The following is a 17712-nucleotide window of genomic DNA, read 5'->3' on the forward strand; positions in this document are numbered from 1 at the left end:
CAGTGATTTGTTTATAAAAAAAAATTAAACACAGTTTACTAATTAAGCTTAAAAGCGATAAAGCACTATTTAGCTGTCTACTTTTAATTTAGACTTAATACATAAATAACAAATAACGCATATGTATATAAATATATATGTATATATATACATATGTAAATATGTATGTGTGTATGGCTCAAGTATGGAGAGGATTCATACCAAACAATAACAATTGAAACAGTACTACCTCAAAACAGACAGACAGACATGTATGCACACATGGTTGAGTGTGTGTGTGTGTATGTTGTACTGCAGTTGTGTGCGCATTATAGACATTATATTTGTAATTCATATAAATTTATTGATTTTTATGTATTATTATTATTTTCGAAATTCGCCACAAAATAAGTTCAATTTTATAAGACTGACACTGAAATGCAAAATAATAGCAAATTAAAAAAAAATAATAATAAATTAAAAAAAATAATAATAAATTAAAAAATAATAAATTAAATAAATAAAAATATTAATAAAAAAAAATATTAATAAAATAAATTTTTATAAAAAAAAATTAATAAAAAAATATATTAATGAAAAAAAATATGAATGAAAAAAATTTTAATGAAAAATACTTTAACTTAAAAAAAAATAATAAATAAAAATATTAATAAAAAAAATATTAATAAAAAAATTTAATTTAAAAAAAAATTTAATAAAAAAAATAATAATGAAATTAATTATAAATTATTATTATTAATAATAAAATTAATGAAAAAAAACTTTAACCTAAAAAAACAATAATAAATTAAATAAATAAAAATATTAACAAAAAAAAATTGAATTAAAAAAAATTTAATGAAAACAAAATTAAAAAAAAAATATACCTATTAATGAAAAAAATATTAATAAAAAAAATATTAATGAAACAAAATTTAATAAAAAAATATATTAATGAAAAAAATAATAATAATAAAAAAAATATTAATAAAAAAAAATATTAATGAATAAAAAAGTTTAAAAATTCACACACTTAAATAATTTTGAAAAAAACACAACAACATGCAAAATAAAAAAAAATATAATAATGAAAAATAAAAATGTATAAATTATATAATTATAAATTAAAAAATAATAATAAATTAAATAAATAAAAATATGACAAACAAAATTAAAAAAAAAAAAAAAAATTAATAAAAAAATATATTAATGAAAAAAATAATAATAATAAAAAAATATTAATAAAAAAAAATTAATAAAAAATAATATTAATGAAAAAAATTTTAATAAAAAAATATATTAATAAAAAAAATATTAATGAATAAAAAAATTTAAAAATTCACACACTTCAATAATTTTGAAAAAAACACAACAACATGCAATGTAAAAGAAACAGAAAAAAGCAAACAAAAATCTGAAAAACCATAAATAAGCTGTAATTTTAAACATAAGTTTAGATGTAATAGACGTAATAGAAAACATGCTGGGGGCAATGCAATTAAACTATGGATCGTTGTTAGCATACAACAAAAGTTCAAATAAGTGGAATTAATTAATGTAATTGTAAATAAAATTTAAATTTAATTTAGTAAATTACCAGGCATAAGCGCTAAGTTTAAAATTTATACAAATTCGTATGTGTTTTGTTTTTTTTTTGCAAGTGTGCGTAAGTAGTTTAAACAAAGTTTAGTTTTAAATATTATTATGTTTCTTATGTTTTTTTTTTATTATTAAATTTATGTATTTTGTTAGTGTACTCAAGTAAAAGTGTTAATTCCATTAATTGTAATATTTCATTGCTTGCAAAGAGAAGAAAAATTCGTGTAAGCACTTGATAGTTTATAGTTTGTAATGTTTCGTAATTCGAAATATAAGTTTAGTACAATTTTTGACTGAAAATTTCAAAAGAAACAAACACACACAAATTCAAATAAAAAAAAATTCAATTCTACAAAATAAAAAAAAGCGATTTTTTATTAACTTAAAAGCTAATGACAGTTTGGCACCAATTGGAAATAAAAAGCGAAACCAGGTCGCTATCCACCTTAATCGGAGTGGAGGTCTCCCTCTTGCTCTGCATCCACCGGCGGGTACTGCATCGAACACTTTCAGAGCTGGAGCACTTTCGTCCATTCGAACAACATGACCTAGCCAGCGTAGCCGCTGTCTTTTTATTCGCTGAACTATGTCTATGTCGTCTAGTAACACATACAGCTCATCAATCCATCTTTAGCAGTATTCGCCGTTGCCATTGTTTAAGGGACCATACATCTTCCGCAAAACCTTTCTCTCGAAAACTCCTAGCGCCGTCTCTTCGGATGTTGACATCGTCCACGCTTCTGCACCGGGAATGATGAGGGACTTGTAGAGTTTAGTTTTTGTTCGACGAGAGAGGACTTTACTTTTCAATTGCTTACTCAGTCCATAGTAGCACCTGTTGGCAAGAGTGATTCTGCGTTGAATTTCAAGGCTGACATTATTATCGGTGTTGATGCTGGTGCGTAGGTATACGAAATTATCTACAACTACAAAGTTATGACTGTCAACAGTGACGTGGGAGCCAAGACGCGAATGCGCCGACTGTTTGCTTGATGACAGGAGATATTTCGTCTTGTCCTCATTCACCTCCAGACCAATTCGCTTCGCCTCCTTATCCATACGGGAAAAGCAGAACAAACGGCGCGGTTGTTGCTTCCGATGATATCAATATCATCGGCGTACGCTGATCCTCTTTTCACAGGTCTTCTCCAAAATTTGGCGCATGGTGAATATCTGGTCAGTTGTTGATTTTCCACGTCTAAAGCCACACTGATAAGGTCCAATCAGTTTGTTTACGGTGCGCTTTTGTCTTTCACACAGTACGCTCGATTAAAGATTATCTCTTTCAAATGTTGGACGCAGCTACTTCTCACATGATCCATCGATTGAGTCCAATTATCGTTGACACTGCATTCGAGCATTTCGACTGGTAACTGGCAAATGACACATGTGATATTTTGCTCCAAAGGCCTGAAGAAGCTGTCTATCCGCATAGACTTTAGACTGCACAAAGCCACACAGGAAAAAGTCTAACGATGTGATATCACACGATCTAAGTGGCCAATCGACCGACCCAAAATATGAAATTGTCTGCTCACAGAAGTGTTCTCTCAATAAATCCATTGATTAATGCGATGTGTGGGAAGTGTCGCCGTCTTGTTGAAACCAAATGTCGCCGAGATCACGAGCTTCAATTTGAATCATCAAATAGTCGGTTATCATGAGACGATATCAGTCGCCATTGACGGTTACGTTCTCACCGGTATCATTTTTTAATAAATATGTACCGATAATTCCACCGACCCACAAACTACACCAAACCGTTGTTTTTTTCTGGATGAAATGGCAGCACTTCAATCTCTTCAGGTTACTCTTCGTTCCAAATGGGGCAATTTTGATTTTTTACATATCCATTGAGCCAGAAATTAACAGAATTTAGCCCGAAAATGTCGAATCTTCTTGGAACTTTTCAAAAGTCTATAGAGCGAAACGATGCCGCTTGGGATGGTCGAGCGGCTTCAGTGCTTGCTAAAGCTATATTTTGTACGCTTTCAATTTAAGATCTCGATGTCGAATTTACGTCAGTCCGAGTTGCTGCGAAGGACATCGACTCTGCACGGTTTACGATTAAAGAAATCGCTCGATATGGTGTCACCTTGTCCTTGTCCGAAACCTCTCTTGATATCAATCGGCTCGAAGAGTTCCTTCTCTATTCTGACGGAGCTGGTGGTAACACTCAATGTTATTTTACAAAGTTGTATGATCGTTTTTTTTATCGGGTCAATTCTTGATTTGTCAGGTCGGAATCGACAGTGATAAAATCCAATCAATTTGTTGACGATTGGATTCAATATTTCACATAGAACACTCGATAAGACTTTATACGCGATATTGAGAAGACTGATTTTGGCGCAGATTACGGGATCACCTTTCTTGTGGGTTGGGATGAGCATATTCCCTTTTGAGGCGTTGGCTATATTTGGCGGAGGCATTGATGCATGACGCCATGTTTAAAAAGCTCAGCCGGTAGGCCGTCGTCGCCGGCTTTGTTGTTTTAAGTCGAGCAGTTGCTATTCGAACTTCGTTAGGGTCAGGTGGTGCTACGACAGCGTTGTCGTCAACGACTGCAGATTCGAGATCTATTTCCAAGCAAGAAGTGTTCCCTCCATATCTTCAGTAGACTCTGGGCATCTATCACCATATTGCCCTGATTGTCTTTGCAAGGACTATGCGTAGATTTAAATACTTTAGTTAGGCGTGAGATCTTCCAATAAAAGTCTCGGGTCATGTTCCTGTCCGCTAAAATCTCAAAGTTCCTCTTCTCACGATTTGCCATAAGTTAAATAAAATTAAAAAGCGTTAAATTTCTGACTCATTGGACGATGATGATGAAAAAAATAGCTGCAATAGAAGATGAACATATAAAAGAACGGATTTTTTAAAAAGCCCTAGCAGTTATTAATGAACAAAACCTGGGAAATTCATTCTAAACGCAGTATATTAAAATACCCTACTATATAGCACTGTAAAAGGTTGCCATATTTTGCAGAATGTAAATTGCATGAATTTATTGAGGTTAACTTCGAAATATTTTGACGTTTGAAATACCATTGACTCGATACATATATTTATGGTAAATGTATTTATGCCAATCTCGAAACAAGGATACTTTAACATTCAATCCTCCTAATTTAAGTAAAAAACAATTAAATAACCAGCAATAAATTGTGACATCTGGTATTACCATGATTCACTTGAAAGCTGTGTCACCACCTTTTCGAATTTCTATTGAAGGTGTCAAAGTTTTGTACACAAAATTGCTGCCAGTTGTATACAATTTTTTTTTTTTTCAGAAAATATCCATGTGTTTTATTATTTTGTTAGAGTTTTATTATGATAACTATTATTCGTGTTGAGTATGGATCAAAGCAACGCCACAATTTTTTTTTTTGAATTACCTACCTAATTTTCTTTGAATTTCAAATTGAAAAAGAAAATAAAATAATTTAATTATTTTAATAATCAGAACAATATAATAATATAGTTAAATTAAATAAAATGCATTATTGTCTTTTCTAAATTTAATTTTCGCAATTGTAAAGTTTTATATAACAAAATTTCGAAATTAATGTGGCAACTCTTAATAAACACACCGAATAATACCAACTATAAATTATAATACAAATGCAAGGAAAATTGCAAATAAAAAACAGTGCCACAACATTAATATATTTTAATAAAAAGTGATAGCTTATACCATCTTTGAATTAACAAACACATAACAATTTAATATTAGCTCGAAAACGTCACAACAATGATGCAGAAGAGTAACAAAGTGAATGTATTGGAAGCAGACGATGCTTCTGGTACTGTATACAAATTTCCCGGTGGCGATCAAACTCGTAGCACCCATCGTAAGAAAAAATAGAATTACCTTTCTTTGTCCTCGATCCTAGTATAATCTTTTAATAAAATAATATATCTGCAATTGTAAACTATATTGGTAAATTTCGTGTTTAACACAGGACAAAATGGTAACAAATCAGCTGGTAGCTCTAGGATAAGAAAAGGATTGGCGCGACGGAAGAAACGACGTTCAGAAAGCGTTGAAGAGGATGTGGCTGAGGAACAACACACATTAAACAATAAAAAATTATGTTTAATTTGTGGAAATAGTCAAGAAATAGTAGATTTATCAGCTAATCCGATAATGAAGAAGACAATGGCCTCCTACTGTGAAGACGATAGTGTGGTGAGTAATGAGATCGCAATTGCTATTAGTATTAAATTTAAAAATAGCATAAATTTGTTTAATACATTATATACCTTAGTAAAGAAAACATATATGCATGACTTTGAAGCATAAAATCATTGAAATAAATGTAAATTCATAAATTTATAAAATCGGAGCATTGCTTTGCTGGAAAATCCAATTATCCCCTACACCATTGAGCAAGTCCAAATACATCAATGCATAAATTTTTGTTGATACTATGCGGCATATTGCGATTTTTTCTGCATAACGGAATCTCTTTTACTTTTATTTCCCCTCCATTTTCACGTAAACCTAGTATTCGTTACAAGGGAATATAGCTGTTTCTTAATTAAATTACATATACTTGTAAAATATTTATTAATTATGTTTATATTAAAATAATTTTAATTTATCAGATCGCTTATATATATACTAAGCAGTTAAATACAGATTAAAAAGTTGAATGGTGTATTAAGTTTTCAAAGCTGGCCTTATGAATTTAAATTGTGTATAAATATTAAATTAAAAACCTTTAATTTATTTTTTACAGAATTTGGATGATTGTTTATCATCACTCTGCATCACTTGCGTATTTAAATCGAGAGCTGTACGAGAAGTACAGAACAATATCAAAGTGCGCTTGCAAAGCCTTGGAAATGGGCAAATTTTAAAAACGTCCCCCTGTCCTACCAAAAAAGAAGTGAATTACGATAGAGAAGAATATAACGGAGATATTGATATAGCAGCAAATACGCTTAGAAAGGAAAGACAAAACCGTCTAATTAAAACACGTACTAATGGTGTACGTGAATTTATGCAATCGTCTCCAGAGCCAAAAAGAACAAGTGATACGAGTTCACGCCTGCCTACTGCTACACTTACGGCGTCCGTTGAATCAACTGAAACAAATAATGCAACTTTTAATCATCTTCAATACACATCACTCAGTAAATGCATAGGTATAAATACTGTGCTCGATAACTCAATAGGCGAAGCAGACAATAAAAATGCACTACAATTTACAGAATATAGATTGACCGAAATAACAGATACGAAATCAATTCAACAACTGGAAGCGAAGAGATCGGAAGTAAATCCCACCGTACACAGTTCGCTCTTATCCACAGAAAGAATAGAATTATTGTCATTAACAAATGTGCCTGAATTGCCATCATCGTGTTCAAATTCAACCCATTCACATATCGGTATGAATCAATCAATGTTACAGGTTATACGTGAACGTTCTGAATCAGTTTTAATAACAGAATCAGGTGGGAAAATCAACAACTATAAAAGTTCTTCACGTGCACAGCCACAAAGAGTTTGTCGATATTGTGGTAATAATTATGTACGAAAAGATCACTATAATAAACATATACGACGCTGTCGCAATCAATATTCCCGGAGTTTACCATCATTGAGTGCCAATGTTACGAATAATCTGGAGACATCAGTGCCAAGTGCAAGTGCCAAACGCAGTCGAGTGAATGGTGTAACCAAATGTGCAAGCCCCACAACTGTTGAACCCTCGAAGCGCACGCGTCAGTTTCATTGCACCGAATGTCAAGCAACAATGGATAGTGTCACACTTTTGCGAGAGCACCGTGCAACGCATCTGCGCGAATACAAATGCGATATGTGCTATAAAAAATTTAACACTTTGTATGAACACGATTTTCATCGCATTGTTTGTTTGGCCGAAAAAGAAGCTTGCCAAGAGCAAAAACTTGTTGGTGAGCACGGAGTAGATACAGTGAATGATGACAAGAAATCGGTGGTTAGGTCCGAACGTTCAGCCGCAAAATCTACAATTAGTCGTCGCGTGACACGTGCTCAAAGTCGAGTGCGAACCGATGTCGTGGAAAAACCCACAGTAAGACGTCGTCTAACTGTTTTAACCAGCGTCTCACAATATGTGCACGAACACAGCAATAGTGAAGATAGTGATATGGATGATGAGGACGATGAAGTTTCAGTTGCGGATTCGATGGATTCGAGGCGTAGAGTATACACTGGTGATTGGCTAGATAGACGGAATGATAGTGAGGTTTACGAACTGCCCGATATACAAATTGATAGTCGAAAAGAATATGGTATGTAGCTGAAAACGCATTTTCTATTTAGTATTGCTGCATTTCTCACATTTCCCACATTTCTTCTTCTAGATCTTTACCTATTGGAAAGACTGAAGGCGCAGATCAAAGCACAAGAGTTTACATGCTTAGCCGACGACTGTGATTTCTTCACTGACACGCTATTGAATTTAATGTTGCACGATTATGTACATCATTTTAAAAGCTCATGGTTCTACTGTCCAAAATGTGGCAGCGTCTTCACAAGCAAGTAAGTGTCAAGTGTTTTTTGTGCGTTGCGATTTTTCTTTATTTAATACACATTGGTTTACCGTATTACATTTCAGAGTGTTTTTGGATTACCACTTGGACCGCCAGAATGGAGGCAGATTCATTTGTTACAAGTGCAATGAACAATTTATGTTTCAACATCAGTTGGATTTACATCTAATATACCACTCAAAACAGTTGAATCATATGTGTGATAAATGTAAATGTGAATTTCTAACGGAAGAGAAATTGTTTCAGCATATGAAGCTGGAACACAGTAATGAAACCGAAAAACATGTAATACGTATACAAAGTAAGGCTACATTCGCATCAACGCGGCCGAACAACGAAATCGAGTCCTTGAATGGTGGACAACGTAAAAAGTACACCGTTAAAATACTCAATATGCGGCTACCGTATATGCCTTCAAAACGTCCGTTAGAATTACCGGGTCATAAGCCATACCGCCGTCGTATTGGTGTTATAGAATTCGAAAATGAGCGTAATCCAAACTGTTGTAGTTGTAAATAGTGCCGACACGCGTGGGAGCAATGTTCAATTGTTTTGCGTTTCTCCTGTGATATGTCAATGGGAAATCGACAAAACACGCGAGTACATAAAATAAACCAAATAAATTACGGTACAAAGAGTTTTCGTTGCACAACTATTGTGTAACTTTCCTTTATTTTCTTTCTGAACTTATTTATTAACATATTTGAAATAATTTCGCAGTAATGTTTGCTAAAGTCAATTTCAAATTGAATATTGTTATTTATGTTATTAAAGCATATAGTTAAATTATAATTTTGTGCAAATTCTTTTGGACTTGAATTTCAGTGGTTTTAAATCAATTTAGCAAATTTTTGTACATTAAACATATTGACAGCGCGTGTGGTGTCAATTCAACTTTACCACCAAATTACTTAATTTATTGTGAAAAATACTTCGACTTATTTTAACTGAACTGTCGCATGTGGTTATTGGACCAATAAGAGTTGAGATCGAGTTCAATAAGTCTGAAATGTGCAACCTTAATTTTCAAAGGTTACATATATGTAAGTGTATGTTTTCAAATAATTGTAGTTAAATAAAGTTAGAGATTAGTGTATTTTATGAATATGTATATATATATATACCATCACTTAATGTAGAAAATTGAAAAATTTAAACAAATCCAGCTGTTAATGTAAACCAATATTTTGTACTATGTTGTAGTTGTTGTGTTCATACTATTTGCGAGATTCGTGCAACCAGTGTCATTAAAAGTAAAGAAAAATAACTACGCTTTTCATTAAATATAATGAAATTATGAATTTTATATTTAGGTTATTTAAAAAAAGTGTGTATAATAAATATATATGTGAATTAAATCCTTCCTTCTAGTCTATATAATTTTGTACTGTGAAGCGGTAAAATTTAATTACTTATTACAAACGCTAACTAATATTAACACTTGATCCCAGTAACTATAATTAACCAGACAGGGAAATATGATATGATATATGATGAGATTACTACTGGAAAGTTATAATATATGGGCTCAAACGTCTTTGATGGGTTTCAGATCCGGCAGATGCGTGCTTTTTCTGTACAAATTGTTAAACGATATGACCTATGCATGCATTTTATGGTTCCCCAATAAGCGAGCTACATTATTTGTGGAAATAGAGTTACTACAAAACTCAGCGAACCAGTTTTTGACCTTTGGGGCAGATTTGCCGTAAGGCTTAACAAACTATTGGTTTGTGAAAGTGGAATTTTTATTATCAGGGAAAAAAATAATAAATTCGAATTTTAAACATAATTAGTAGCTTCACCTTCAGATCAAATATTGGAGTACAAAATGTCACGAACCACTGATAATATATTCTATATACTGGCGCGTTATATACGTTCACAAAATTGTAAAAACACTTTGAATTTATACAAAATTTAAGCACGAATTGATGAAAATCACTTTTCTCGCACAGTTGCACCCTGTTGCAAATGTGCGATTTTCTTACATCTGGCAATATTGTGGTCGAACGCCATATTGATGGTTTCCGTAATTTCTCTACAAGAATTTTCCGCATTCTCATTTTTTCACCGCCGGTGTTAGACGCAAATTGAGTGTTTTTAATAGAAGTGGGAATTTAGCTCATTGAAAAAAAGAAATTTATTAAGTAAAATGGGCGTGCAAGTAGTACCAATTTCTCCCGGTGATGGTAAGCATAATGCAAATAAAAAAAAAACACTTGTAATTCTAACCTGTTTTATGCGATTATTAATACATTGTATATGTGTAACTATATATATATACTAAAATAGGTAGTACATTCCCTAAAACTGGACAGGTGGTGTCTGTCCATTACACTGGAACCTTAGATAATGGCACTAAGTTCGATTCTTCACGTGATCGCAATAAGCCTTTCAAGTTTACACTTGGCAGAGGCGAAGTCATTCGTGGTTGGGATGAAGGAGTTGCACAGCTTTCTGTCGGCCAACGCGCTAAACTCATCTGCTCGCCGGATTATGCCTACGGTAGTCGGGGACACCCAGGCGTTATTCCACCAAATGCTACTTTAACTTTCGATGTAGAGTTATTGAAGGTCGAGTAAACAGGTCCAGTAACTAAGTACGCTAAAATTATAAATACAATAAACAAGTAAGAACAAAAAAAGATTATAATCATCCCAAAAAATGCTAGTTAGAAATAGTAAAACAAGAATTTTATCTCAAACAAATTAGACACAAAATAGAGTTGTAGTATGAAATATCACAAAAGTATGGACATGCGTTGCACAATTGATAAATATATAAGTTCGATTACAAAAGACTCGTATTAAAGTGACATCTAAATTAGTGCATTCCATTGTAATTACTCACAGTCGGGAGAAAATGTGAAGAAATCTGTTAAAATGCATTTAACGCACCAGAATTGAATTTTACTATTTATTAAATGTTCTCATACTTGTAGTGTTATTAAATCTGCATTCAATATTACTTAATGAAATTATTTCGATGAATTGAATAAAAATAATTGTAGAAACTTAAATAAATTAATTAAAAGCAACTATTTGGAATTTGTAAATGGCATGTATACCATTCTCACCACAGCCGGACTGGGTAATTTAAGCGGACAGTGTATTGTATTCATCAATGTTATCACTACGGCAGCATCCCCAAAATATTTGTGGAATGTTTTATCTATAAAACAATAAGGGTGTGTGCATTTATTTGTATGTACATAATATTGGAGCAAGGTATTTTATTTGGGGTACAGCAACAAGGTCATCCATGTGTATTCCTCCTTACATATATCATATAAAAAAATTATTATTAATCATCGAAAGCTTTATATTTCCTTATCAATTTCGTGTTTTGTTAAACATTATAAAAACTTGGGAAAAGTTGAGAAACATATACAGTAGAAATTCCATAACTCGAAATCTTGAATTGGCAATAGAGGTCAAATTTCATACAAATTATCTCCCGTAACTCGGAAGACTCTATAACTCGAAGTTTTTTTTGTATATTTTACTGTATTAAGATATCACGATTCTCAAGACAACTTGATTTCGTTGAACCCTTTTTGATCTCGTTCCATTTGTTAAGAAATCTTGGTTAAACTTTCTTCTATTGCTACCAAAATTGATAAGAAGTAAAAATAGTTGTAAGCTAAAAAGAATTTTGTGTATTTAACTGTATTAACATATCACGATTCTCAAGACAACTTGATTTCGTTGAACCTTTTTTGATCTCGTTCCATTAGTTAAGAAATCTTGGTTAAACTTTCTTCTATTGCTACCAAAATTGATAAGAAGTAAAAATAGTTGTAAGCTAAAAAGAATTTTGGTTTAGAAGTTTACAAATTTACCCCTTTAACTGGTTTAATGTAGTTCATTATAAACATCGACTTTCTAATGAAGTTTAATACCAAATATGGAAATCTGTTATCATCGTCAACATTGTAAAAAAATTGAAGTATCAAGGTCAACTCAGATTTCGGCAGGGCAATCTGGCCGGATAAATATTTGGGTCCGTTCCCGTTATGCGCAATTTATTGACTGCCTTGAAAACGATTAATTATTGGAAATTGTATAAATTTTGTTTTTTTTTCATTGAGGACATATTTAATTTTTTTTCTGATATTGTTTTATTTTGCTTTGAACGCAATATTTTTTTTTTTTAAGTACTTTAAGCAATTTTCCGTTTATTTTCGTATTAACCACTGAATAAAGTGGCAACACTAAACATATGTCGAATAGAATGTGGTGAAATAGAGTGAAGGTTTTTTTTTGCGTTTTTGTAGTTTACACTTTCATTCGTTTTCAAGCTTTTTGAGTTTATAAATTTTCAGATTTGCTGATGGTTAAAAATAACAAAACAAGTATTGAAGTATATTAAATTTACAATATAACATTTGTATTGGCATGAGAAAGTTTGCTAAAAGTTTGTAGAGCACATGTTAATGTAAAAAAGTAGCAGGATATAAATATATGCTCTAATATAAAAACTAACACTGGACCATTAATCGGAATTTCGCCAAGGTAAGGCGGGTTATGGAAGGTGTTGCAAATGAAGTGGCGGCTTCAACTGAATCGCGAATGCCAGCAATAAAAAGTGACGTAGTCAAGGATGTGTATTTAGTCACCAAGGACACCTTCATTGGCGAACATAAAGTGCAGAGGGATAACAATGATTCAATGACAGAATTTAATGCCACTCGTGACGAAATACGTGCTGTCCAACTGGACGCTTTACCTGATGAGATATTAGAGTTCATACTTACCTATTTACCACCTTATAGAGATTTGGAAAGCTGTAGACTAGTTTGTAAACGTTGGAATTCGGTAGTAAAAAGTAAGTGGCAAAATTTGTGTGTGTGTCATGCTACATATTCATATGCATAGACATTTTTAACAATTTATTTTTCTATTCAAGATTTAATTCGGCGTTCGAAATTAAACTTACATAAAGGATTAATTGATTATCGATTAAGATGGGAAATATTTTCACAGCAGACCGCTGCGAATGTAGCAGAATGTAAAAATGTAACAACAAATTTAGCAACACCTCCCAGTCCACCACCAGTTATCGCTGGACGATTTTCTCATTCAGCTGTAAGACATGGAAATTCGATGTATGTTTTTGGTGGGGGTTCATCCTCTGATACTACGTTCAATGACTTGTGGCGCTTCGACTTATCCGAAATGAGTTGGGAGCGACCATTGTCAATGGGTTCCTATCCGTCACCAAAAGGAAGTGCTTCTATTGTCTGCTGGGGAGATCAACTGGTATTATTTGGAGGATGGCGATACCCATCACTGCATCCACCATATCAACCATGGTGCCTGTTCGACGAACTCCATTTCTATGACTTGAACAGTAATCGCTGGACATTACGTATTACTTTGCCAAGTCCCCCTCCTATGGCTGGACACTCAGCTAGTGTGCATGGCGATCGTATGGTTATATTTGGTGGATATCAAATCGCAGACGGTGTGAATAGTAACTCAAATGAAACATGGTGCTTAAATCTTAAAGAGTTGAAGTGGTGGCAACCACGATTTATGGGTAATACGAAACCTCCTCCGCGGTATGGGCAATTTCAATTGGTATTGGACGAGCATCACCTGTTGATAGTGGGGGGCTGTGGTGGCCCCAATAGTGTATACTCGGATGCTTGGCTCTTGGATATGTCGCAAGATTTATGGTCTTGGCATGCAATACCAATACGTAATAAAAAATACGGTGCGACACATATGTGGTGTAATCCTGCATGTAAGATTGGCTCTAAATTGGTTGTGCTTGGCCCCACGCCAAATATGCCACAAGACTTTCAAATGATGAAGCAGATGCGAGTGCCTGTTAGGCTATATCGACGTCCAGGTGGAGCACAAGCAGATGATGGCATAGGCGCTGCAGCTGCCGAAATGCCTGCACCACGCTATGGTGCAGTACAACAACAAAATCAAAATAATCTCTTTGATAGACAGCGACTTTTGGGCGGTGGCGTGCAAATGGCTGCAGTTCCGCCAAATCCTCAACCACCTATGCAAAGACAACAACAACAACAACCACAGCAGCGACTTGACAATGCTCGTTTAGGCGGACCCGATGAACAATATTTTGCCAATCGACGTGCAATACTACAACAAAATCAACAGCAACAAGTTAATAATATATATAATAACAATATTAATGGTAGCCATAACAACAATCTTCAACCAAGACGTGGTCGTCTCGGTAACTTGCATGCAAATGCTGCAGAGGAGTGTAACCAAAACCGTCCATCTTGTTCAAATGCTGCTCCTACTGTACGCTCGCCGTCGCCGTCGCCGTCAACGTCATCATCAGCGTCAGCGTCAAGCTCATCCAGTTCTCGTACAAATGGTACTGCGCCGCCACGTAACGGTAATGAAGTTATTGCCGGCGGTAACAACTCTAACGATATTGAAGCTGCGAACCGTTTGCAGCGAAATTTAGCATTACGTTGTAGGGACAACGAACCGTTATTGCCCAAACGTTTCGACGAATTGTATGAAGTGAGTATGAATGTGATCGTTCATGTATAATATAAAAACAAAACTTTGGTTTATATAACAATGGAACATAATTCAATCTTTGCAATTTGCAGGACCCATTTCGTATGGCAGCGTTTAATGTGCAAAGCCGTCCTCGTAGCGTTTCAAAGGATCATAATGAACGTATACGTCGAATGGAGGAAAAGATGAATGCTTTAAGAAATTCAAGGCGTAGCGCAATGGTGGGAGAACCTAAAGCCATCAAAGAGCCATCTCCTAAGCGTATTAAACGGAACGTGCTATCCTTATTCGTATGTGATCTCTCGGCAGCAATGGATAAAGATGATCCTCACTTACAATGGGTGGAGTACAAGAATTATGGTGTTATACCTGGAGCTCCGGAAAGATTGATACTCTCTACTATGGTTGCGGGACACGGTGAATTGATATTATTCGGAGGTGTACATAAAGAAACTCTTGGTGAGATAACGCATCAAGTTTCGAACTCGGTCCATTTCCTAAGCGCGCCGCGCGAAATAATTTAAGTTGTTATCCTAAAGGTAAATATGGTATATTTATGAAATAAAGCTAATTATATATATATATAAACATACATTTATGCGAAAATAACTCGATTGTATGGTTAGAATATTGTAATACATAAGTGTGTATGGTCTTATTATAATTTTTATTTAATATATTGACTTAATGTGCATACATTGTCAAACATTAAATTGAATGTCTTCTTTGAACTTCTCTTCATTTCTTCTACACAATTTTACAGTGTGTTTATCTGAAAAGCATTAATTAATAAAGGCAACAAATTGTTTTATTCTCTTCTCACTGTTTTAGCGTTAAATAATTAAAAGAATTAACTAAAGTATATATTAGGCTAAGCACAAAAAAATGCTGCCAGAAAATCACTAAAGCTAATATTTCAATAAAAAATTAATAAAAATTAACACAAAATAAAAACTTGTAAATATCAATTAAATTATCAATTTTTAAATACACTTTGCAAATGCCAATTCGACACTTCCTTTCGCCTGTCTAGGCAGACAAGCATGTCTGTAATACTTGGTATAATATAAAAGCTGAAAATAAATGAATCACTGGAATGAATATATATGTGGAATTTAACATATGCTTTATTTTTCTATATATGCGATGAATAAAAAATAATTTGAATTAATAAAAATTTTGGAAAACCTTCTCATTAGTGCTGAATACCACTTAAAACACAACAGTTTCCAAGAACAGGAAATTATGGTCAACTACATTAATATACACTTTTTCTTAAATTACAGTAAAATCTTAGATGTAACCAGATCCTTTGATATCTATAGGAGTTAGTAACGTTAGATATTTCTGTGGTCTTTTGCTTTCAACTTCGGATGCTAAGGTTATGTCAGGTAATTCCGTAGCATACAATTATTTGTGTTATGGTTACGTTACGTTCTGTATTTTTTTACTACATTATTTGTAAATACTGGCAACACTGGTGCGTTTGTGTCAAATTAAAAATTTACTAGTATTTCGTTCTTTGCCAAACAAATTTGAAAGTTTCTTTAAACTTTAAAGAATTTATACGCGAATAAATTTAATTTGTTAGCTGCAACAGCATGAAGACTCCGCCACAACGTAGAAAAGGCCACAATGATATTCAACAAGCCCGCGGACGTTTTAGGAATGTACTAAATGATACTATGGCCGATTCAGATGATGATGATGAGAACGCTAGTGAGGAAGATTTACCACATCGTGGACGTCCACCCAAACATTTAGCTAATACAATGCAACGTGAAATCCAGTCACCACGTAGTTCTCGTCATAACAGCCTCTCACCTGGCAAATACATTACACCAACTAAACGACGTAAGCGTGAGGAGCAACCAACTGACGATAAGTCAGCGGCACAACCAACACAAAAAATACAAGCAGAGAGTTTTGTTATGAAATTATTTGATCGTAGCCTTGATCTTTCCAAGTATACGGAACAAACAGCATTATATCCGATTTGTCGTGCGTGGATGTCTAATCAACCACGTAATCCAAATATTCGCAGTTATCGAGATAGGAGATCACCCTCGCCAGTCGAAAGGAAAAGTAATGCCGCTGAGATGCTTGAACAGTTGCAAAGAGGTGATATACGAAATGTAACGTCAATGCCGGCACCCAAACGCACTGATGCCCCAAAAATACCGGTACTGGATCGTGATATTTCGAGTACAAAAGAAATTGATGAAGTTGTTTTTGGCAGTAATACGTTGAACAAGAATGAACTACTCTCGGATCATTTGATTAAGTGGAGAAATCTCAAATCAAGTTGGCTAAAACAGACTGGTAGTTACCAGAAACGTTACGAACTCAACCATTTAATCTTACAACAACTCTTCAAGCCCTAAACACTAATATAATTAGAATTTTATAAATTATATTGTATATGTGTGTGTTTTAATCAATAACATGTAAATATGAATTTGAATTTAATAAAATATTGAATTTAAAAAACTTAACAAAATTGGAGATGTATGGGGTATAGGAAGAAGTTTCTCTTGTTCATAGTTCTTCCGCGATCGTCTTAACCACCAGAGATTGTCTATAGTAACGGGTATGATGGTCTAATGGTTTATGTATACTGTTGTTGTTGTTCTACTGATTTTACAGACTGGTTGAAACGGGAAGCCTATATTTAGTTGTCATCGAGGTCATCAAACGGGAGACCCAGAAAACGAGCTGTTTCGATAAGGTTGGAGCATAGGGAAAGGGCTGTTAGATGAGTAGTGTTAATTGAGCACGCATGTAGCTAGTGTCGAGCAGGACTCTTTGCATGTAGGACATATGGTGGATAAGTAGAACTTTAATCCACTACAGTGCAATACAGTGGTCGATAAAGTGTTGTATGTCGACGACATATTTCAGAAACTACTTTTGATAGCTCTTCCAGCGGTCTTCCAGCAATTGACTGCGGTAATGGTTTCTGCGAAAGAGGTTTGGTCCGGAAACATCAAGAGGAAAACTGTGACGGTGGCGGTGTCTGGCAAGTCTGAAGCTTCCTTAATTGCGTTCTATTGCATCCAGGCGACCAAAT

The 17712-nt window shown here is 33.8% G+C and overlaps 4 protein-coding genes and 1 long non-coding RNA gene across 8 annotated transcripts; 4 read left to right on the plus strand and 1 right to left on the minus strand.

The window, feature by feature from the left end:
- The first annotated feature begins 5143 nt into the window (after nucleotides 1-5143).
- On the plus strand, nucleotides 5144-10319 carry LOC105210992 (zinc finger protein 184). 4 transcript variants are annotated; one of them, XM_029039459.2, is made up of 6 exons: nucleotides 5145-5432; nucleotides 5544-5770; nucleotides 6324-6978; nucleotides 7039-7866; nucleotides 7939-8116; nucleotides 8193-10319. In XM_029039459.2, exons 1-6 carry the CDS (start codon nucleotides 5333-5335, stop codon nucleotides 8644-8646), a joined length of 2442 nt encoding a protein of 813 aa, XP_028895292.2. In that variant the 5' UTR covers nucleotides 5145-5332; the 3' UTR covers nucleotides 8647-10319. The 4 variants fall into 4 exon arrangements, with proteins under 4 accessions (XP_054091204.1, XP_028895292.2, XP_011180521.2 ...); XM_011182219.3 differs by having other exon boundaries at nucleotides 6324-6732; nucleotides 6799-7866; XM_054235229.1 differs by having other exon boundaries at nucleotides 5144-5384; nucleotides 6324-7866.
- LOC105210991 (peptidyl-prolyl cis-trans isomerase Fkbp12) lies at nucleotides 10164-11167 on the plus strand. The gene is made up of 2 exons (XM_011182216.3): nucleotides 10164-10319; nucleotides 10423-11167. Exons 1-2 carry the CDS (start codon nucleotides 10283-10285, stop codon nucleotides 10710-10712), a joined length of 327 nt encoding a protein of 108 aa, XP_011180518.1. The 5' UTR covers nucleotides 10164-10282; the 3' UTR covers nucleotides 10713-11167.
- LOC128922874 (uncharacterized) lies at nucleotides 10643-12347 on the minus strand. Its single transcript, XR_008472070.1, has 2 exons — nucleotides 11972-12347; nucleotides 10643-11898 (listed from the first exon to the last, which is right to left on the minus strand). It is a non-coding gene; the product is annotated as an uncharacterized LOC128922874 (long non-coding RNA).
- A 22-nt stretch (nucleotides 12348-12369) lies between these two features.
- On the plus strand, nucleotides 12370-15234 carry LOC105210990 (uncharacterized). Its single transcript, XM_029039455.2, has 3 exons — nucleotides 12370-12957; nucleotides 13039-14642; nucleotides 14735-15234. The coding sequence occupies exons 1-3, from the start codon at nucleotides 12657-12659 to the stop codon at nucleotides 15164-15166; spliced, it is 2337 nt and encodes a 778-aa protein (XP_028895288.2). The 5' UTR covers nucleotides 12370-12656; the 3' UTR covers nucleotides 15167-15234.
- Nucleotides 15235-16109: 875 nt separating this feature from the next.
- On the plus strand, nucleotides 16110-17104 carry LOC105210988 (protein lin-37 homolog). The gene has a single exon (XM_011182213.3). It carries the CDS (start codon nucleotides 16244-16246, stop codon nucleotides 17024-17026), a length of 783 nt encoding a protein of 260 aa, XP_011180515.2. The 5' UTR covers nucleotides 16110-16243; the 3' UTR covers nucleotides 17027-17104.
- Nucleotides 17105-17712: the final 608 nt, after the last annotated feature.

The sequence above is a fragment of the Zeugodacus cucurbitae genome, chromosome 6 (assembly GCF_028554725.1).
Source record: "Zeugodacus cucurbitae isolate PBARC_wt_2022May chromosome 6, idZeuCucr1.2, whole genome shotgun sequence".
NCBI classification, from domain to species: domain Eukaryota; kingdom Metazoa; phylum Arthropoda; class Insecta; order Diptera; family Tephritidae; genus Zeugodacus; species Zeugodacus cucurbitae.